The 23,155-nt window shown below is 42.5% G+C and overlaps 1 protein-coding gene across 2 annotated transcripts in view; it reads left to right on the plus strand.

Annotated features, from left to right (window-relative positions):
* HS3ST5 (heparan sulfate-glucosamine 3-sulfotransferase 5) overlaps positions 1 to 22,451 on the plus strand; it is a 242,889-nt gene extending 220,438 nt beyond the window's left edge. For both annotated transcript variants that reach the window (XM_075268103.1, XM_075268102.1), the window contains 2 exons: positions 17,810 to 17,948; positions 20,550 to 22,451. In XM_075268103.1, coding sequence (XP_075124204.1) covers positions 17,842 to 17,948; positions 20,550 to 21,480 — 1,038 coding nt within the window. In that variant the 5' untranslated portion in view covers positions 17,810 to 17,841 and the 3' untranslated portion in view covers positions 21,481 to 22,451. The remainder of the gene's footprint in view (positions 1 to 17,809; positions 17,949 to 20,549) is intronic.
* Positions 22,452 to 23,155: the final 704 nt, after the last annotated feature.

Genomic DNA, 23,155 nt, shown 5'->3' on the forward strand with positions numbered 1-23,155 from the left:
TGCATTGCTGATGGAATGAAATACAATGCAGAACCTTACAAAGAAGAGGTCATGTAGTCACTATGATTGATAGAAATACACATCTAGTTATTTTATTAATGATGTGTACAATATATGGCAATGACAAAAGATATGGCTATATTTCATTTATACTGTATGAAAAGTTCTGCAAATATTTTACCATACAGAGCAATGGGGGACAATGACAGCTATTTGTCATTTTATGTACATGGGTCTGAGAATGAGTATTTTAGCATGCCATCTGCCAAGAATTTTGGCTTGAGTGTGTGTAGCCTTCTCTCAGACTGACATAATCTCTTTTCAATTGATCCCCGCTCTAAAGCTGGAGTGCAACATTCATCATCTATCTGTCAGATGTTACCCTCCAGAACCGTCACCGCACTATACCTCATCTCCATTAATTCTTAAGTATTATCAATGTTAGAATGATACTCCCACAGTGGAGACCGTGACATATCTGAATCTAAATCTTCAAATCCTGGCATATCTGTAATCCTTGAAATACTGACTAACAAGGGGCCAGAATATGGAACCAATCACTTCAATAGTAGAATCATTACTAAAGATAGTGGTAGAAATACTTACAAATATTAATTTTAGAAAAGTGCATAGCAATAAAAGAAGAATTTCTAGTCTATAGTAACTCTTTTTCATGCTATCTTTGCATCACTCCTTGTTTTATATTGAACATAGCACATCCCCTCTACCACAAGGTAAACTGACTGTGGGAGGACTTTTGGATGGGTAGTCCTACCATAGACCAAAGTGGTGCATAAAACAAAATGACCACCTATTTGTAAGGTGGATTTTGATAAAACTGTTCTAAGCCAAACTAGCAGGTACAAGGTTCCTAGCCTTGGCTCACGTTATTTCTTCCTCATGAATTAAATAATATGATACAATAAATCTGATTATAGACCAAAGACTCAAGCTAAGTTCACATCCGTTGGAGAGTTTGCCACAAAAAATCGCCAAAATGGACAGAAAGAAATATCCTGCACGGAGGTCTTTTCTCTTAGCTGGTTTCAGCATAAAAAACAGCAGAAACCCAGTGAACCCTATTAGAGTCTATGCAGTCCATGGGTATCCGTGGGTAACTGCTATCCAAACGAAGGAAAGCCCAGCGCAAGTGTTAACCTAGCATAAGAGCCTGCTTATATATTAATAATAGAGATGAGCGAACAGTGAAATATTCGAGATACGATATTCGTTTCGAGTAGAGCCTCAATATTCGACTACTCGATCGAACATCGAATCCCATTATAGTCTATGGGAAAAAATGCTCATGGGGTACTTTACTCTCTGGTAAAAAGGGAAAAATATTCTCTAGCCAACTCAGGGAGAATTGAGCCTGAGTGTGCGTGCCGGCTCTGTCTTAGGGTGCATTCACACTGAGTAAACGCTAGCTTATTTTGTAGAGTAAAATTACACTTGTAAATTTTGCTATCCCATTGACTTCAATGACATTTTACAGGCGTATTTTTACAGGCGTATTTTTTACAGGCATATTTTTTACAGGCGTATTTTTACACTTGTAAAAAAATATCATTGAAGTCAATGGGATAGCAAAATTTACAAGTGTAATTTTACTCTACAAAATAAGCTAGCGTTTACTCAGTGTGAATGCACCCTTAAAGTGGTTTGCCCACAAATGGTTAAGGATTGGTCAGAGTCAAACTGCAGGGGAACTACCATGTGAACAAAGGACCCTTGTACTACCACCTAAAGAGTGACTGCCATGCTGGTGCACTGATGCTCATAGATTTTGGGGGGATTACAAAGATGAGTGCAATGCTCCTTTATCTCCTGCAGTCATACAGAGCTGAATGGAACAGTAGTGCAACTAAAAGATGCTTCATTCTGATGCGGGTACAGGGGACCTCCATTGTTATAATTCATCAAGGCGACTGGACCACTAATTCACAACTTCTCACCTATACTGTGAACTGCTGTGGTCCGATTTTAGACTCCGCCTCCTCACAGACGAGCCTCCGGCAGAACCAGCGTTAATTGGCCGAATGCTGTACACTGGCCAATCAATGCTGGTCAATTCATTCCTATGAGAAAAAGTCAGCTCCCTCGTAACAACAAGCTGCCTGCTCCTAGCAAGGACGAGCCTGCTGTAGAACCAGTGTTGATATACTGCATATCATTCGGCCAATCAATGCTGGCTCTGAATTGAATATTTACTGCGAATAGCTAGTAGTATTCGATCGAGTACGAATATTTTGAATACCGTAGTATTTGATCGAATATCTACTCGCTCATCTCTAATTAATAACCCTTTTCCTAAGACGTAACTCTACCTTATGATTTACATCTTGATTTTTCCATACCAGATTGGTGGGGGTCTTGCACATAGCACAAATGCTGATCAGCTGTTTAAAGAGACTGTAGCATATGGAAAACCACTGCAGCCTCTACACTGTATGTTAGGCACAGCGCCATCCACTGTATAGTGGCTTCACTTGGTGCTGCAGCTCAATCCTATTTACTTGAATGGGACTGAGTTGCAAAAAAGACATCTGACCAATGAGTGTGACATCCCTTGCCTGAGAAGTAGAAAGGGTCCTCACCCATTTTCTGGGATAAATCAACGGATGGGCCAAGGGACGAGTATCATACCCCCGCCCATCTGTTAATTATGATCTTTCCCAAGGATTGGTCATCCTTATCATGGCACAGAAAACCCTTTGCTATATTGTATGTATTTTAATGATTGTAGTCTATGGTGTTGCTTTTCTCAGAGTACGACTTTTATCTTCCTTTGAGACTTGTACAAAGACTATCTGTGGGGGATGATAGGAGCTGGGATTCCTCGAGATCATTACAATAAAGAAGTAAGCAGTAGTCAAAAACTGTGTCCCTTCAGCTTACAGCTCGGAAATTTCTGAAATCTCCAAATTACTATGTGCTGACTGCAGTTCCTTCAATGGTATTGTAATGTATGTACTAAAGGCTATAGAAGTATAAAGTGCGCTTCTACTCTAGAGACCACTGGGGATCTCAGTGTACAGACCCCCTGCAGAACTATCTACTGACATGTCTCAGGGACATTCATGCAGCTAGATGTAAATGAATCCCAGATATTTTTGTGAAATTTTTGACCCCAGTTTGTCACTGCCAGTTTCCAGCAGCGTGAGGTATAGTTGCATATTTATTAAGCCTATGCCAGTCAGCCAGTGGCTTATGTCTATACTACAGGTAAATTATACAATATAATGCACTTTCTAACTATAAACTGCTCTGACTTCCTACAATTCTAGTTTCAGCTGCAAAACAAAAGCCGCTAATCATCTACTGCAGCTGTAATGGCTCGCATGTCTTTCCAATGCGCCATGTGCTCAGAATAAATGGAAATGAATCTGCAAATACTGCGCCAGGAGACGACTGCGACATATGATAAATATTTTATACACAGAATTAAAAAAAGGATGTGCTTTATACACAGTATATTGGGAAAATTGCTTGGAATAAATCTTAAAGTATTCCCTATGCTAATGTAATGAATAAGATTAGCAAAGATATATCAATGAGATGGTATTTAAATGGGAATATTGGATTCTGCCTCCTGCTTATGGCATGTTATCATAGAAAGACAATCTGCTCCAGCTCTATGTTTAAGGATAAAGGATGCAATATGTGGCACAAGAACAGCAAATCTGAAAATTGTTTTTTATTTTAAAGGTGCACTATGCAAAATATTAGTTACTTACAATATATATCCAGGGAAAGTAATACTTTTTCTGCTGACTGCGGCACATGCAATGTCACATGATCAATACTTTGAGAAATAAGGGTGTTTAACACATAAAAAAAACTGTTTCAGGCAAGGGCTCCTAGTTGCGAAAACGCAAAGAAATCATGACAACAAAATACTCAATTGATGTTTATGGAGGGGGATACAGTTGTAGAGGGCTCTTGTAGGGTGTTTGCCCAGCAGAGATCATCTTATTGTGACTGGACTAGCGCATGCTCTATAAACATCAAGTGTCTCTCACAGAATAGCAAATGCTGCACATTCATCAGAGAAAACCTATATACTATTATAAATTATACTATCATAAATTATACTATTATAAATGTGAAAGTTTGGATGTTTGTTACTCAATCACGCAAGAACGGCTGAACGGATTTGGATTTGGCACATAGATAGTTTGTAACCTCGACCTAACACACAGGCTACCTTTTATCCCGCTAAGTGACATGGCTTCACGACTGTTATGAATTTATGTTCATATACTATATTAAACTGCTGTTGCTGTCAGGACTATTAGCTAATTGTACTTTGCTGATAAAGCCAGGTCTGTTATCTCTCTATGTAAACACATAGATAACACTGAGTCCATTGTGCACAATAATTTTCATATTATATGATCTGCTCCAGTGCTGAGACACATGCCAGGAAAAAGAAAATCTAATTTGTCACAAAATTCTAAAACAACGAGAGCTATGAATGTAGCCAGAAATTAACAGAGTTCTCCTCAAGCAGAGCTCAGGAGGATTGAGCAAGCCGAAATGCCGTATGAGTAAATGCTTTCACACAAAACTGTGTCCAGCTCCTTCTGCCCTATAGTATCCTGCCTACAGAAAGAATAGCATATCTCATGTGACTGTTTCCCTTTAAGTGGATGACCATGTAAATACATATCCCTTGCAATGACTGAAGTATGTGAAATGATGTTGCTTTGAGGTGATAGCAGCTAGTGTCACTTTTTTAAGATGGTTGTATTAGATAGAACCTCATTAACCAGTGGCAGATCCAGGCTTTGCGGGGCCCTGGGCAATTGACATTGGCGGGGCCCTACTTACTGAGGGGGTCTGGGGGTCGTCCCCCCCCCCAAGGTTTTTTTTGAAAAAATTAGCCCTAATGCGTTTTTGAGGCTTTTTTTAACTAGTTAGCTGTGTTTGACCAACTGCGTTTGACTTAACTTCCTTCCGCCAGACTCAGCACTGACACACTCATCCCTCGTCTACATACAGTACCACAGCTAGAGCTACAGCTGCAGGACAATACAGTGTACGCACAGAAGAATCTGTACGTTTTACTTTTATTATTGATTTTAGCCCCTCTCATGCCCCGTATCATTCACACTGACCAGGTGGGCTTCATACCCGGGCGGGAGGCGCGGGATAATATAGGCAAAACCCTCCTAGTTCTGAACGCGGCTCGTGCGCGCTGCTTCCCACTCTGCCTTCTCTCTGTCGACGCCGAAAAAGCGTTCAACCGGGTCCACTGGGGTTTTTTTGAGGGCGTCCCTGGAGCAGGTTGGTGTCGGGCAGGTGTTCCTTCACAGGGTACTTTCGCTATATGGGGATTCCTCTGCCCGGGTGCGTGCGAACGGTATCATCTCGGAGCCTTTTCTGGTCCGCAGTGGCACCCGTCAGGGCTGCCCCCTCTCTACCCTTCTCTACGCTCTTGTGATGGAGCACTTGGCTGTGGCTATACGCTCTCGCTCGGACATCACGGGATTTTCGGTTGATGGCACCCAGGTTAAGGCCACTCTGTACGCAGATGATCTATTGCTCTATGTTGCCCAACCCAACCTCTCTTTCCCTGCTATCCTTGATGAATTCCGTCGCTTCGGGGAGGTCTCCAACTTCAAAGTTAACCTTACCAAGAGCGAGGCCCTTAATGTCTCTCTCCCGCCTTCCGAAGTCGCCGGTCTGGCCGCCCAATTTCCTTTTCGTTGGCAATCCCGCTCCATTAAATACCTGGGGATCCGGGTCGCCCCCGACCCTAAGGATCTGGTAGATCTCAATTATTTCCCCCTCTTAGAGAGGACTACCTCCGATTTGAGCTCCTACGGCTCCCTTGGTCTATCCTGGTTCGGCCGTATAAATGTCCTGAAAATGGATGTCGTTCCTCGTTTCCTCTACCTCTTTCAGGCTCTCCCGATCTCGGTTCCCGGGCGCTTTTTTTCCGCGCTTAGGTCCCTTTTCGGTCGTTTTGTCTGGGGCCCTTCCCGTAGTCGGATTCGCTTTAGGACACTTACTCGGCGCAAAACTGCTGGGGGCGCTGGCTTGCCGGATCCCCTTCTTTACTACCGCGCAGCGGTCCTCCTCCGCTTGATTGATTGGCGCTATAGGTCCCATGATAAACAATGGGTGTCACTAGAGGCAAAGCTGACGTCTTCCCACCTTCCTTCTCTCCCCTGGTTACCCTCGCACTTCCGCCCTGTCTCGATCCGCTCTTCTCCGTTGGCTTCCCACTTCCTTTCAGTGTGGGACTCTTTGTGTAAATCTGCTGCTCTGGCTAGGGTACCCGGCCCCCTGACCCCACTGTTTCAAAACCCTATGTTTCCACCGGGCGTAGTCGCCCGTCGTTTTTTGGTTTGGTCTGCGACTGCTGACACTAAACTGGGCGATATCCCCGATTCTTCTCCCTCTCTACCCCCCTTTGCCCACTTCCAATCTTCCTGTCCGGACGTTGCGCTCTCCTGGTTGGAGTATCACCAATTGTCTGCCTTTTGGCACAAGTATTCTGTACAATCCTTCCTTTCCCCTCCCCTCACGGACTTAGAGACTTTGCTGAGGGGCGCTGAGTCCCCCCCGCACGCCCTCTCCCTTTTGTACGATATTTTACTGCAAGCTGCCACCCCGGGCCCCCCCCTTCGTTGGATCTTGAGAGTCCGATCTGGGGTTTAGTCTATCTGCTGCTGATTGGGACCGTTGTTTCCTCCTTTCACACAAGCTGCCTTTACCCTGTAGTGCCCAGGAAAAGAACTTCAAATTGTTGACCCGATGGTATCGCTGCCCTACCCTCCTCCATAGGATTTATCCGTCGGTCTCTGACCGCTGTTGGCGCTGTGGTTCTGCGGAGGGTTCTCTCCTTCATGTATGGTGGGAATGTGTGGAGATCAAGCCGTTTTGGTCGGCTGTGTTCTCGCTTTATGAAAAGGTTACCGGCCACTCCCTGACTCCTTCCCCACAACTGGCCCTTCTCTCCCTTATCCCCGGTAAGCTCTCCAAGGTTAAGGGTGATCTTCTGCGTCACTTTCTCACGGCTGCCAGGACAGTCATTCCCCGCCATTGGCGCAGCTCTGTCCCTCCCTCCCTCCTGGAATGGCTGCAGGAGTTTCTCCTTATCCGTAGAATGGAGTTTCTTGTGGTGGAGGATATGCCCGATACTTCCAAATTTAACGCCCTCTGGCAGCCATGGGTGGTGTTCCAGGAGTCCTCAGATTTCACCTCCCTTTTTGCCTGATTTCCCTTCTTCCTTTGTTGTTTACCCTGCTCTGGGTTGTGCTCTCTGGTTGATTTTCCTTCCCCTCCCTCTGGTTCTGTTACACCTTCTGTTTGTCCCACCCCCCTTTTTTGTGTCCTGTACATTCGCCCTGTCCTGTCCTCCCCCCTTGTTGCCCCCTGATTTGATGCCTTTTTTATTTTTCTGCCCTTGATTTCTCTGCTGGGGTTTTTCCCCGGTTCTGTACCTTATCCCTCGACCCTGCATGGTTGCATTGTTTGTTCCCTGATTGTGCTTTCCCCTCCCTGCTGTTTTGTTACATTGGATGTTTGTTTTCTTTAATTGCAAAAACCTTAATAAAATCTGATTACACCTACTATTGATTTTAGCAAAGCATTGAAAACCCGTGGCCGTTTAAATGTGCATAATATTGTCTGTAAAAGTATACTTTATTTCCAGAAAAAATATATTTTTTATTGTAAGTGGATGTGGATAATCTGGAGATCCGAATAAACGAGGTCGGGATAAACCAGGTTCTAAATAATATACTGTCTTAGAGTCTTCCTGTTACAAATCTACTAAACTTAAGATTCAATACATTTATGAACATCGATATAGCTATAATAGTAATTATAGGCAATATCCTTGGTTTCTTACTGACTGACAGTTTTTGATTTATGACCGATTTCTTTATTTCTAGCACAGTAGCACGTAGCCCGACCTATCTTTCAATGGTTTACTTGAATTGGGTAAGGTCCCTGCGCTTATGAATCAGCTTTCTTTAGACCTCTGCGGCTCAAATTGAATATAGAATAAAAATATTCCATTCTGTATTCAATTCGAGCCGCTTTAGGCCCAGGAGGGCTCTACAAAAAAAATAACAATAAATACCGGATTGTGGTTTTATTTAAGTATTTCACATTGATTCACTCTTTGCTTGCTTATGGGGCTGGTTAAGGGGTCGCGCTTCTAACCGATCTGCGTTTTTCGGTTAGGTCCGGACTGCAGGGCCCAGCTGGCTCGCCCGGCCTATTTTTTGTGGACTTCTTTAAGTATTTCACACCGACACAATAATTTCAGAGTGAGAAATTTCAATATAACAGATTTCTCTGTCTCTTTTACTCTTTGCTTGCTTATGGGCTGGTTGAGATTAAGGGCCTCGCACTTCTAACTGACCAACCCGACCTGCGTTTTGTTAGGTCTAGGCCACGCCGCGGGGCCCTGGGCGGTTGCCCGACCCTGGATCCGCCCCTGTCTTTAACAGAGTTCAGGTTTCTATCCATTAAACTATTTTCCAAAGTATCCACCATTCAGCTACTGTATAAAATATCTTGCCCCATATTCACCTGTTTTATACATGCCAATAGAACTATTCTGCAGAGGTTTGAGTACAGTCTCCTGCAACTGATTTCTGCTAAACAGGAAGTGCTCTACTACCTAAGCAGGGGTGGGGTTTACTCCTCCCCATTTCCTGACCAGCACTTTAGTAGTCATTTTGTCACTGCTGTTGTGTTTATTCAGCACTGATAAAACACTGAATATAAGCCATAATGTACAAAATACATGACCTGATGACAACTTCCCTTAAATAATAACACTACAAACATTTTGTGACTGTAGTCTGTAGTCATTTTAAGATTGCCACAAAATAATTGAAAGCCTTTTCGGATACATGTGCTGCCTTCTAAAGTACAGTCGCTGAAGCTAAGGTTCAAAACATAGCAATCTAATGAAGTTTTATGGATGGCTGACACCAGATGTTCTGTGAATAGCCTGGCTGAGCTTGTGTAGTCTGGAGACTCACTATATTAACACATATAACTAAGAGTTAAAGGTACAGTGGTTGTACAAGAAATGATATAAATATTACCTGCCTATCATATTAGGAATGTGCACCCATTGTGGGCTACTGTCAGAGATGTTATTACTGCCCCGTACTTGCATCTACATAGACAGTTGAGCCAAACACTTTGTAATACATACTGTACTTTCTTCATACTGATCCAGCCTTATGCACACAATGGTCATTTTAAGATTCATGAATGTCTATGGATCTATCACATGGACCTTATTTTTACAGCCGTCAGAAAAACTGACATGCTCTATCTTTGTTTGGTTTTACAGACCTAAAAATAGAAATGTCAATAGACCCATAGACATTCATAGGTTTTAAAATGGCTGTGTGACGACCTTCAAAAAATGACCATCACACATCTTTTACTAAGTGTCATTTGAATAAGCCCCTTGAAGGGACACATTGGGCACATTAGGTCCATATAAAGACAACACGGTCGTGAGCATAAGGCCATACAGATTATAGTATAGTCTAAAATTGTATTCATGTAAACCTGTTGACAAAATTATACTGCGCCTTCATTCTGAGGCCACATATAATGTACAATATTACCAACAATGTTGAATTATGTGCTATACTTACAATCATCAGTACATATTTTATATATATATATATATACAGTCCTATGAAAAAGTTTGGGCACCCCTATTAATCTTAATCATTTTTAGTTCTAAATATTTTGGTGTTTGCAACAGCCATTTCAGTTTGATATATCTAATAACTGATGGACACAGTAATATTTCAGGATTGAAATGAGGTTTATTGTACTAACAGAAAATGCGCAATATGCATTAAACCAAAATTTGACCGGTGCAAAAGTATGGGCACCCTTATCATTTTATTGATTTGAATACTCCTAACTACTTTTTACTGACTTACTGAAGCACAAAATTGGTTTTGTAACCTCAGTGAGCTTTGAACTTCATAGCCAGGTGTATCCAATCATGAGAAAAGGTATTTAAGGTGGCCAATTGCAAGTTGTTCTACTATTTGAATCTCCTCTGAAGAGTGGCATCATGGGCTACTCAAAACAACTCTCAAATGATCTGAAAACAAAGATTGTTCAACATAGTTGTTCAGGGGAAGGATACAAAAAGCTGTCTCAGAGATTTAACCTGTCAGTTTCCACTGTGAGGAACATAGTAAGGAAATGGAAGACCACAGGGACAGTTCTTGTTAAGCCCAGAAGTGGCAGGCCAAGAAAAATATCAGAAAGGCAGAGAAGAAGAATGGTGAGAACAGTCAAGGACAATCCACAGACCACCTCCAAAGAGCTGCAGCATCATCTTGCTGCAGATGGTGTCACTGTGCATCGGTCAACTATACAGCGCACTTTGCACAAATAGAAGCTGTATGGGAGAGTGATGAGAAAGAAGCCGTTTCTGCACGTACACCACAAATAGAGTTGCCTGAGGTATGAAAAAGCACATTTGGACAAGGCAGCTTCATTTTGGAAACAAAAATTGAGTTGTTTGGTTATAAAAAAAGGCGTTATGCATGGCGTCCAAAAAGAAACAGCATTCCAAGAAAAACACATGCTACCCACTGTAAAATTTGGTGGAGGTTCCATCATGCTTTGGGGCTGTGTGGCCAATGCCGGCATCGGGAATCTTGTTAAAGTTGAGGGTCGCATGGATTCCACTCAGTATCAGCAGATTCTTGAGAATAATGTTCAAGAATCAGTGACGAAGTTGAAGTTACGCCGGGGATGGATATTTCAGCAAGACAATGATCCAAAACACCGCTCCAAATCCTCAGGCATTCATGCAGAGGAACAATTACAATGTTCTGGAATGGCCATCCCAGTCCCCAGACCTGAATATCATTGAACATCTGTGGGATGATTTGAAGCGGGCTGTCCATGCTCGGCGACCATCTAACTTAACTGAACTTGAATTGTTTGTCCAAAATACCTTTATCCAGGATCCAGGAACTGATTAAAAGCTACAGGAAGCGACTAGAGGCTGTTATCTTTGCAAAAGGAGGATGTACTAAATATTAATGTCACTTTTCTGTTGAGGTGCCCATACTTTTGCACCGGTCAAATTTTGGTTTAATGCATATTGCGCATTTTCTGTTAGTACAATAAACCTCATTTCAATCCTGAAATATTACTGTGTCCATCAGTTATTAGATATATCAAACTGAAATGGCTGTTGCAAATACCAAAATATTTAGAACTAAAAATGATTAAGATTAATAGGGGTGCCCAAACTTTTTCATAGGACTGTATATTCTATAAATCACATATACCAAGACAGATTTATTAACAAAACAGTGAAACAGATTTTCTTCCTTTCTGATACGAGGCTAGCCTTAATCTTTTGCACTTAGTTCTGAAATGTAGGGTGTCATAATGTGATCAGCTAGTGACACCTGCTGGTAAAAGTTTATATTATTTTTCTTGAGCTCCTACATGTTTCAGTTGCCTCTCTGCAAAATTCAAAGAGCTCTAAAATATATTTTTAGGTGTGGTATATGCCAAACAATTCAAGTGATGTCATAAAGCATACAATAATTTATAAATGACCTAGGTCAATGTGACATCATATGTGGGAAACGGCATACATGGCGGATGCGCTGCGGCTAGGCCACATGCAACTAAAACCCCACCTATGTATGATGGTTAATGATTAGAGATGAGCGAACACTAAAATGTTCGAGGTTCGAAATTCGATTCGAACAGCCGCTCACTGTTCGAGTGTTCGAATGGGTTTCGAACCCCATTATAGTCTATGGGGAACATAAACTCGTTAAGGGGGAAACCCAAATTCGTGTCTGGAGGGTCACCAAGTCCACTATGACACCCCAGGAAATGATACCAACACCCTGGAATGACACTGGGACAGCAGGGGAAGCATGTCTGGGGGCATAAAAGTCACTTTATTTCATGGAAATCCCTGTCAGTTTGCGATTTTCGCAAGCTAACTTTTCCCCATAGAAATGCATTGGCCAGTGCTGATTGGCCAGAGTACGGAACTCGACCAATCAGCGCTGGCTCTGCTGGAGGAGGCGGAGTCTAAGATCGCTCCACACCAGTCTCCATTCAGGTCCGACCTTAGACTCCGCCTCCTCCGGCAGAGCCAGCGCTGATTGGCCGAAGGCTGGCCAATGCATTCCTATGCGAATGCAGACTTAGCAGTGCTGAGTCAGTTTTGCTCAACTACACATCTGATGTACACTCGGCACTGCTACATCAGATGTAGCAATCTGATGTAGCAGAGCCGAGGGTGCACTAGAACCCCTGTGCAAACTCAGTTCACGCTAATAGAATGCATTGGCCAGCGCTGATTGGCCAATGCATTCTATTAGCCCGATGAAGTAGAGCTGAATGTGTGTGCTAAGCACACACATTCAGCACTGCTTCATCAAGCCAATACAATGCATTAGCCAGTGCTGATTGGCCAGAGTACGGAATTCGGCCAATCAGCGCTGGCCAATGCATTCTATTAGCCCGATGAAGTAGAGCTGAATGTGTGTGCTAAGCACACACATTCAGCACTGCTTCATCAAGCCAATACAATGCATTAGCCAGTGCTGATTGGCCAGAGTACGGAATTCGGCCAATCAGCGCTGGCCAATGCATTCTATTAGCCCGATGAAGTAGAGCTGAATGTGTGTGCTAAGCACACACATTCAGCACTGCTTCATCAAGCCAATACAATGCATTAGCCAGTGCTGATTGGCCAGAGTACGAAATTCGGCCAATCAGCGCTGGCTCTGCTGGAGGAGGCGGAGTCTAAGATCGCTCCACACCAGTCTCCATTCAGGTCCGACCTTAGACTCCGCCTCCTCCGGCAGAGCCAGCGCTGATTGGCCGAAGGCTGGCCAATGCATTCCTATGCGAATGCAGACTTAGCAGTGCTGAGTCAGTTTTGCTCAACTACACATCTGATGTACACTCGGCACTGCTACATCAGATGTAGCAATCTGATGTAGCAGAGCCGAGGGTGCACTAGAACCCCTGTGCAAACTCAGTTCACGCTAATAGAATGCATTGGCCAGCGCTGATTGGCCAATGCATTCTATTAGCCCGATGAAGTAGAGCTGAATGTGTGTGCTAAGCACACACATTCAGCACTGCTTCATCAAGCCAATACAATGCATTAGCCAGTGCTGATTGGCCAGAGTACGGAATTCGGCCAATCAGCGCTGGCTCTGCTGGAGGAGGCGGAGTCTAAGGTCGGACCTGAATGGAGACTGGTGTGGAGCGATCTTAGACTCCGCCTCCTCCAGCAGAGCCAGCGCTGATTGGCCGAATTCCGTACTCTGGCCAATCAGCACTGGCTAATGCATTGTATTGGCGTGATGAAGCAGTGCTGAATGTGTGTGCTTAGCACACACATTCAGCTCTACTTCATCGGGCTAATAGAATGCATTGGCCAATCAGCGCTGGCCAATGCATTCTATTAGCTTGATGAAGCAGAGTGTGCACAAGGGTTCAAGCGCACCCTCGGCTCTGATGTAGCAGAGCCGAGGCTGCACAAGGGTTCAAGCGCACCCTCGGCTCTGATGTAGGAGAGCCGAGGGTGCACTTGAACCCTTGTGCACCCTCAGCTCTGCTACATCAGAGCCGAGGGTGCGCTTGAACCCTTGTGCACACTCTGCTTCATCAAGCTAATAGAATGCATTGGCCAGCGCTGATTGGCCAATGTATTCTATTAGCCTGATGAAGTAGAGCTGAATGTGTGTGCTAAGCACACACATTCAGCTCTACTTCATCGGGCTAATAGAATGCATTGGCCAGCGCTGATTGGCCAGAGTACGGAACTCGACCAATCAGCGCTGGCTCTGCTGGAGGAGGCGGAGTCTAAGATCGCTCCACACCAGTCTCCATTCAGGTCCGACCTTAGACTCCGCCTCCTCCAGCAGAGCCAGCGCTGATTGGCCGAATTCCGTACTCTGGCCAATCAGCACTGGCTAATGCATTGTATTGGCGTGATGAAGCAGTGCTGAATGTGTGTGCTTAGCACACACATTCAGCTCTACTTCATCGGGCTAATAGAATGCATTGGCCAATCAGCGCTGGCCAATGCATTCTATTAGCGTGAACTGAGTTTGCACAGGGGTTCTAGTGCACCCTCGGCTCTGCTACATCAGATTTCTACATCTGATGTAGCAGTGCCGAGTGTGCATCAGATGTGTAGTTGAGCAAAACTGACTCAGCACTGCTAAGTCTCTGCATTCGCATAGGAATGCATTGGCCAGCCTTCGGCCAATCAGCGCTGGCTCTGCCGGAGGAGGCGGAGTCTAAGGTCGGACCTGAATGGAGACTGGTGTGGAGCGATCTTAGACTCCGCCTCCTCCAGCAGAGCCAGCGCTGATTGGTCGAGTTCCGTACTCTGGCCAATCAGCGCTGGCCAATGCATTCTATTAGCCCGATGAAGTAGAGCTGAATGTGTGTGCTTAGCACACACATTCAGCTCTACTTCATCAGGCTAATAGAATACATTGGCCAATCAGCGCTGGCCAATGCATTCTATTAGCTTGATGAAGCAGAGTGTGCACAAGGGTTCAAGCGCACCCTCGGCTCTGATGTAGCAGAGCTGAGGGTGCACAAGGGTTCAAGTGCACCCTCGGCTCTCCTACATCAGAGCCGAGGGTGCGCTTGAACCCTTGTGCAGCCTCGGCTCTGCTACATCAGAGCCGAGGGTGCGCTTGAACCCTTGTGCACACTCTGCTTCATCAAGCTAATAGAATGCATTGGCCAGCACTGATTGGCCAGAGTACGGAATTCGGCCAATCAGCGCTGGCCAATGCATCCCTATGGGAAAAAGTTTATCTCACAAAAATCACAATTACACACCCGATAGAGCCCCAAAAAGTTATTTTTAATAACATTCCCCCCTAAATAAAGGTTATCCCTAGCTATCCCTGCCTGTACAGCTATCCCTGTCTCATAGTCACAAAGTTCACATTCTCATATGACCCGGATTTGAAATCCACTATTCGTCTAAAATGGAGGTCACCTGATTTCGGCAGCCAATGACTTTTTCCAATTTTTTTCAATGCCCCCAGTGTCGTAGTTCCTGTCCCACCTCCCCTGCGCTGTTATTGGTGCAAAAAAGGCGCCAGGGAAGGTGGGAGGGGAATCGAATTTTGGCGCACTTTACCACGTGGTGTTCGATTCGATTCGAACATGGCGAACACCCTGATATCCGATCGAACATGTGTTCGATAGAACACTGTTCGCTCATCTCTATTAATGATCACAATATTCTGGTGATTCTTCCATTTAACCCACAACATCCTGCAACCAGTGACCACCAGGAGTGCTCAGGGTTTTGGACACATGCAATTAGCTGCACCCGGGTCACTATGTGTGCCATTCCTCTTCTTGCTTTATATACAGTTCTATGAAAAAGTTTGGGCACCCCTATTAATCTTAATCATTTTTAGTTCTAAATATTTTGGTGTTTATAACAGCCATTTCAGTTTGATATATCTAATAACTGATGGACACAGTAATATTTCAGGATTGAAATGAGGTTTATTGTACTAACAGAAAATGCGCAATATGCATTAAACCAAAATTTGACCGGTGCAAAAGTATGGGCACCTCAACAGAAAAGTGACATTAATATTTAGTACATCCTCCTTTTGCAAAGATAACAGCCTCTAGTCGCTTCCTGTAGCTTTTAATCAGTTCCTGGATCCTGGATAAAGGTATTTTGGACAAACAATTCAAGTTCAGTTAAGTTAGATGGTCGCCGAGCATGGACAGCCCGCTTCAAATCATCCCACAGATGTTCAATGATATTCAGGTCTGGGGACTGGGATGGCCATTCCAGAACATTGTAATTGTTCCTCTGCATGAATGCCTGAGGATTTGGAGCGGTGTTTTGGATCATTGTCTTGCTGAAATATCCATCCCCGGCGTAACTTCAACTTCGTCACTGATTCTTGAACACTATTCTCAAGAATCTGCTGATACTGAGTGGAATCCATGCGACTCTCAACTTTAACAAGATTCCCGATGCCGGCATTGGCCACACAGCCCCAAAGCATGATGGAACCTCCACCAAATTTTACAGTGGGTAGCATGTGTTTTTCTTGGAATGCTGTTTCTTTTTGGACACCATGCATAACGCCTTTTTTTATAACCAAACAACTCAATTTTTGTTTCCAAAATGAAGCTGCCTTGTCCAAATGTGCTTTTTCATACCTCAGGCAACTCTATTTGTGGCGTACGTGCAGAAACGGCTTCTTTCTCATCACTCCCCCATACAGCTTCTATTTGTGCAAAGTGCGCTGTATAGTTGACCGATGCACAGTGACACCATCTGCAGCAAGATGATGCTGCAGCTCTTTGGAGGTGGTCTGTGGATTGTCCTTGACTGTTCTCACTATTCTTCTTCTCTGCCTTTCTGATATTTTTCTTGGCCTGCCACTTCTGGGCTTAACAAGAACTGTCCCTGTGGTCTTCCATTTCCTTACTATGTTCCTCACAGTGGAAACTGACAGGTTAAATCTCTGAGACAACGTTTTGTATCCTTCCCCTGAACAACTATGTTGAACAATCTTTGTTTTCAGATCATTTGAGAGCGGGCTGTCCATGTTCGGCGACCATCAAACTTAACTGAACTTGAATTGTTTTGTAGAAAGAAATGGTCCAAAATACCTTCATCCAGGATCCAGGAACTGATTAAAAGCTACAGGAAGCGACTAGAGGCTGTTATCTTTGCAAAAGGAGGATGTACTAAATATTAATGTCACTTTTCTGTTGAGGTGCCCATATTTTTGCACCGGTCAAATTTTGGTTTAATGCATATTGCACATTTTCTGTTAGTACAATAAACCTCATTTCAATCCTGAAATATTACTGTGTCCATCAGTTATTAGATATATGAAACTGAAATGGCTGTTGCAAACACCAAAATATTTAGAACTAAAAATGATTAAGATTAATAGGGGTGCCCAAACTTTTTCATAGGACTGTATATATGTGGACTGCATATCCTCTCTATCAATATTTAAGGATAGTTGGTGGTGATGACTGTGTTTTATAGAGGCTTCTAATACATGAAGTGAGGTCTACATAACATAAGGGAATATACAGCCATAGTAACAAGATATACAACCTCTATACATAAGCTGCCTATACATAAATGTGAACCAACCCTTCACTTTTCTATTTTCTGCTGACACTCTGCCAATGTGTTTAGACAGTTTGTGCTTGGGACAGAAATACTATATCCTTTGTAAATATTCTTTTATTTTACTATCCTATTGGTTTCTATCATTTTTCCTGTTGTTCATATCCAATATTCCACATGACTGTACTTATATTACAATTAGGCTCCTACCACAAACCTGTGTGTGTTGCCAGTGTGCTGGACATGTTCCTGCAGAGCCATCACAGGATGAATGGTCCAGAAGATAGTGCTTATTGGAATGAATGAGCTGTCCATATAATTCACCAGCTTGTAGGTCCTGATGAGACAGTTCTACTATTTGTAGCCTCTTTCCACACCAACACATCTGCATTGTGACTTCTGTTATAAAGCAGCAGAGGCTGGGATTTTACTTAGTAAAGGGTCCGTCAGGTTCTGCTGCCCTGTCCGATACATAGCGGAGTGTGTGTGTATACTAAAAATAGTGTAGTTATTCAACAAGTACCATTAGGAATGGAAATAATGATCATGTCTCCTTGTGTCTTAATCTCTTGTAGCTGAGCATTGATTGACTGTTGATAAACATTAGCCTGTCTATGTGCTGATGAATTCTTTATGTGCTGTCTTCCTCAGACTGAAGAAGTCCTGAAGATTGATGGAGGGCCATGCTATTCAAACAGCAGGCGTTGCTGAGACAGAAGCTTTTGGTGCTAGGCAGCCTTGCTGTTGGAAGTCTCCTATATCTAGTTGCCAGAGTTGGGAGCTTGGATAGGTGAGTAGCTTAAAGTTATATTTTATCCTTTGGAAAAATGCATTAGTGAATAAAATAGTGAAAATATATATATATATATATATATATATATATATATATATATATATATATATATATATATATATTTTATTTTATTAGGGTTAGGCTGCACATTCTGGATTTTCTGTGTGTTTCAGCATAAGGCATATTTGTAAGGCATATTTGTTGCAGAAAATTCTGTGACTGTTCCAAATGAGGCTTTAAGAAGTGCATATGCTTGCTTCCAGAAACAGTATCATTCCCTTGAATTCTTAGTTGCAAAAATTTCTACAGTTGCTACATGTGAATATTCATGTGTAATGCAATATAAATATTTAGTCTGGTCTAACACATATGGGACCAGTATACAGTGTAAGATCAGTATTCGCAGTAAGACCTCACAAGATACTACTAGTCCATCACTAATGCTCAGTCACATATTTATTTCTTTTTACCATGTATATTCTTTCTTTGCTAGTCACTTTTATTTCCTCTGTAGAACAGGCAGCATCCTTGGCTGCTCAAGCTATACAACACAACACCGTATTCATCTTCTTATGTAAGATTACAAAGTGTTCCTTCAGTCTTCTGCATGCTTGTGTGAACAATCCATACGGCGGGGCTGCATTACATTGCATTTATCACACTACATGAATAATTTAAAAGCAAAGCAAAGAAGTCCCTTCCAGCATTTTGTTAAATCTCTTGACATCAACAATATGCCCTTCATTGTGCTCCTTTTGTACTAAAAAGAATTCTTGATCAGAATTGTAAATGCAAATCACGGCATCTTAACCTCAGTTGTTGTGAATATATCATGTTTGTCAGAGTCTGGATTATATAGACTTCTCAGTTGTCCAAGGCAATATTATTGCATTGATTATCCCTGGAGACACTAAGTACTTACCATCCAAGATGAAACAGTCGTGCATTAAAATATCAGGATAAACATGAGTCTGGCTACTGAATGTGAATTAGAAAATAATCCCTGTAAATAGGGAATTAGCAACATTTATGTAAATTGAAGCAAACTCAGGTCAATTGTATTGAACGTATAAATCTTTAATTGCCTTTTATACCCTTCCATATCATGTGAATTTCACTAGTACAGTACTTACCGAAAACTAATTATAGATAAAAAATTGTCTGAAAATATAAGTGTTTTGCATGTTAATCTTCAATATGTACATATTATTTTTACTAGTGCATTTTAGAGTTTTCAAGCATTATTAAAGGGGACCTGTCAGATGTTTTTTCTGCCCTATAGAGGTCCAAGCATAGGTAGCATTAAAGAGAATGTCCAGGATAAAGAATTATTTTATAAATTTGATTATGGGGATAATGTCACTCCTTAGGGAGAGACCACCTTTTCAGGTGTGTGGAGACTTATACAGCCATAGTTGCTACACTGCAAGGGAACATGGGAGGAATATGCAAATCTGTCTCCCAAGATGTAAACAGGAACACAGTGCCTCTGTTATGCTGCCCTCTATTGGGAAGCACCCTGAACATCATGCTCGACTTTCCCAGAAATCTTTACTGCATAATGCGAGGTTATAACCAAATCAATTTCTCAGCTACGGACGGCACCGTTTCTGTCTGGTTGGACTTCATCAGCGCATGTTCAGGGTGCTTCCCAATAGAGGACAGCATAACAGAGGCACTGTCTCCCTGTTTACATCTTGGGAGACAGATTTGCATATTCTTCCCATGTTCCCTTGCAGTGGAGCAACTATGGCTGTATAAGTCTCCACACACCTGAAAAGATGGTCTCTCCCTAAGGAGTGACATTATCCCCATAATCTGGTCTCTCAGCCTCTCACTTCTTCCAAATCAATTCTCTCTAGGCTGTGCTGATGAAGTCCAACCAAACAGAAACGGTGTCATCCGTAGCTGAGAAATTGATTTGGTTATAACCCTGCATTATGCAGTAAAGACTTCTGGGAAAGTTAGGCATGATGTTCAGGGTGCTTCCCATAGAGGGCAGCATAACAGAGGCACTGTCTCCCTGTTTACATCTTGGGAGACAGATTTTCATATTCTTTATAAATTTGGCCAGGGAAGGTGACTTCTTTTGTCCTCTCCAGCTGTGATGTCCTATGTCCTTCGCTGAGGCTGCTCATTGGCCTCAGCAATCACGTATGGTGGGGACTTCCAGCAGAAGAAAACAGCGGAGCTGCAGTACTGGACCGTGCTAGGAGGCACTTTTTTTAAGAAAAGTATAATTTGCTGAGAAAGTTGAATGTAAATGACCTATAAGTAGTCACGGCAACAAGTACCTGTATCAGCTTGTCATGTTACGACTGTTCTCAGTAATGTCCCTCACAGGTTCATGCCAATCACGCTTCATATTGTTGTGACCAAAAATGGTCAAAGCTTTTCTAGCTCAATCGGATCTTGTGACTATTTAGGGCCCTTTTGCATACAGTTTCCTCAACCTTAAAAAGATTATAAATTTGCCTTACCTCAGAAGAAATGTTATCAAGGGGCAGCACAGGAAAAGTGATAACATAATGCTTTCTATGCTGGGGCCTGACATCACCAGGTCGATAATAATAGAGACTTGTCTTCCTTGTCTTACAGGCTGCCTCCAATTTGTCCAGTGGAAAGTCGATTCAGTCCACAAAGTCAGGATGCACTCCCTCTACGTGCTATGCAGTATAAAAGAGGACTCTTACATGAATTCCGTAAAGGAAATGCAACTAAAGAGCAAATTCTTCTTCATAATTTGGTCCAGCAGCTACCAAAGGCGATTATTATTGGTGTAAGAAAAGGAGGAACTAGAGCCTTACTTGAAATGCTAAATCTCCATCCTGCTGTGGTGAAAGCTTCTCAAGAAATTCATTTTTTTGACAATGATGAGAACTACGCCAAGGGTATTGAGTGGTACAGAAAAAAGATGCCCTTTTCCCACCCTCACCAAATCACTATAGAAAAAAGTCCGGCATACTTCATTACAGATGAGGTCCCTGAAAGGATTTATAAAATGAACTCATCCATTAAGTTACTGATCATCGTAAGAGAGCCAACAACAAGAGCCATTTCTGACTATACGCAGGTGTTGGAGGGCAAGGAAAGGAAAAATAAGACCTACTACAAGTTTGAAAAAATGGCCATGGACGCGAATACCTGTGAGGTGAACACTAAGTACAAGGCAGTCAGGACCAGTATCTATACAAAGCATCTGGAAAGGTGGCTGAAGTATTTCCCCATTGAACAGTTTCACATTGTTGATGGGGATCGGCTTATTACCGAACCACTGCCAGAATTGCAACTGGTGGAGAAATTTCTCAATCTACCACCCAGGATAAGTCAATATAACCTATACTTTAATGCTACCAGAGGTTTCTATTGTTTGAGGTTTAACATTGTCTTTAACAAGTGCCTGGCGGGTAGCAAGGGGCGCATACATCCTGAGGTCGACCCCTCAGTCATTACCAAATTGCACAAGTTCTTTCATCCTTTTAATCAGAAGTTTTACCAGATCACTGGGAGGACATTTAACTGGCCCTAACTACTACTATTGTCTACAACACTATGTGTTGCACATTGCTTTCAGTAAAGTCTATAATAGGACAATTATGCACTTTTCATGGACACCTTTAATAGAGAAAATGTTTAATTTCTTGAGAAAAATTAATTTATGTATGTGACCAAATATTTAAAGGGAACCGTTTCTACTGAAAATGAGACAAAGACTCATCCCATAGGTAAAACTAAATGTATGAGTTGCAAAATTGAAATGTCATCCTAAGGTTTATCGACCATAAAAAGATGGTAATGTTTGAAACCGAAAAAGTCATCATTCATTTATATCATTTTACCCACAGTTGCCTCAATGAAGAGAATATGTGTAATCCTAACATAGCCATAAAGGTACACATAGACATTAGGAAAGAGTTACCTAATTCAACCTGATTTCAATAGTATCATGTCTATGAGTGCCAGCAGATGTCTGCACCACTAGTCATCTCAATAGTAGATGTTTCAGGCATTGGGATCACTGGTTAAACACTGGAAATATGCATTTGGATCATACTGTGCTCATAAGAACATGAGCTTTCAGCAGCATGACTTGTCTTTGTAGACCCATAAAGCACCTCAAGGCTTCAAATAATGTTGTCTGGGCTTGGTCAGTTTTGGAAGGATACCCTCACTATATAACTTATATAGGTAATGCTATGCTATCTGGCTGTAGACCTAATTCCATCTGTATAGCCATGAAAGCTTAGGTGGTCTAAGAGTGCATGTTTATGGAAAAGGATTTTAGACAAAAGCCTAATAGTTTGTGCAAACATAACCGGAGCAGGCGTACTCCATAAGTACTGACATAAAATCATAAAAGTCCCTTGCCTTTGGTGACCCTGCTGCATATCCTGTTTGGTATGAAGGGTAGATACACATTTGCATTATTTTGGTATTGCTCAAATGCATCTACCAAGGAAATTTGCAAACAGCTCCAATGTGTCTACCTAGTTATATGCACCAACAATCTCTATGTAGGCTGATCTTGTGATCATACATCTATTAGTTATTTACTTCTAAGTGTAGGACATATAGAAAAGAATGTGCGACTGCAGAATCAGACTACACAAGGTTTTATTGTAGTCTGTTACCATGTAGACACATGGGTCTGTATAGAAGCACTTTGGATGTATTAAAGCCATAAAAATGGTTACAAAGGTGAAATACCCTATAAGAGCAAACGTGAATTCCAGTTAGCTTTGGATCTCATTTTCGAAGGGATATAGCAGAAAGCACAAATTGTTTTTGTCCTTGATGAAACATGCTTAAAATCTTTCCAGATTAAAATGCTTTCCCAGCTCATGCAAACACAATCCTCTCTATAAAGTATTCAATGCAAACAAATGTAATAGAAAATGTGATACAAAATAGACAAATCAGAAGCAACCATTAGGAAGAAAAACAGGTAGTCTTGCAATGCAATGCATTCTAAGTAAGGCTAGGTTCACACCTGTGGAGACTCCGCCCCAGATTCCACCTAAGGCCTCGTTCACATCTGTGTCGGTAATCCGTTTGGGGAGTCCGCATGGGGACCCCGCCGAACAGACGACCGAACGAATTTGGCAAGCGGTGTGCAATGAAAGCACACAGACCCCATAGACTATATTGGGGTCCGTGTGCTTTCTGCACGGTCTCCGCACGGAACATGCGGATAGAAAAGTAGT

This window comes from Leptodactylus fuscus, chromosome 3 (assembly GCF_031893055.1).
Source record: "Leptodactylus fuscus isolate aLepFus1 chromosome 3, aLepFus1.hap2, whole genome shotgun sequence".
Lineage (NCBI taxonomy): Eukaryota > Metazoa > Chordata > Amphibia > Anura > Leptodactylidae > Leptodactylus > Leptodactylus fuscus.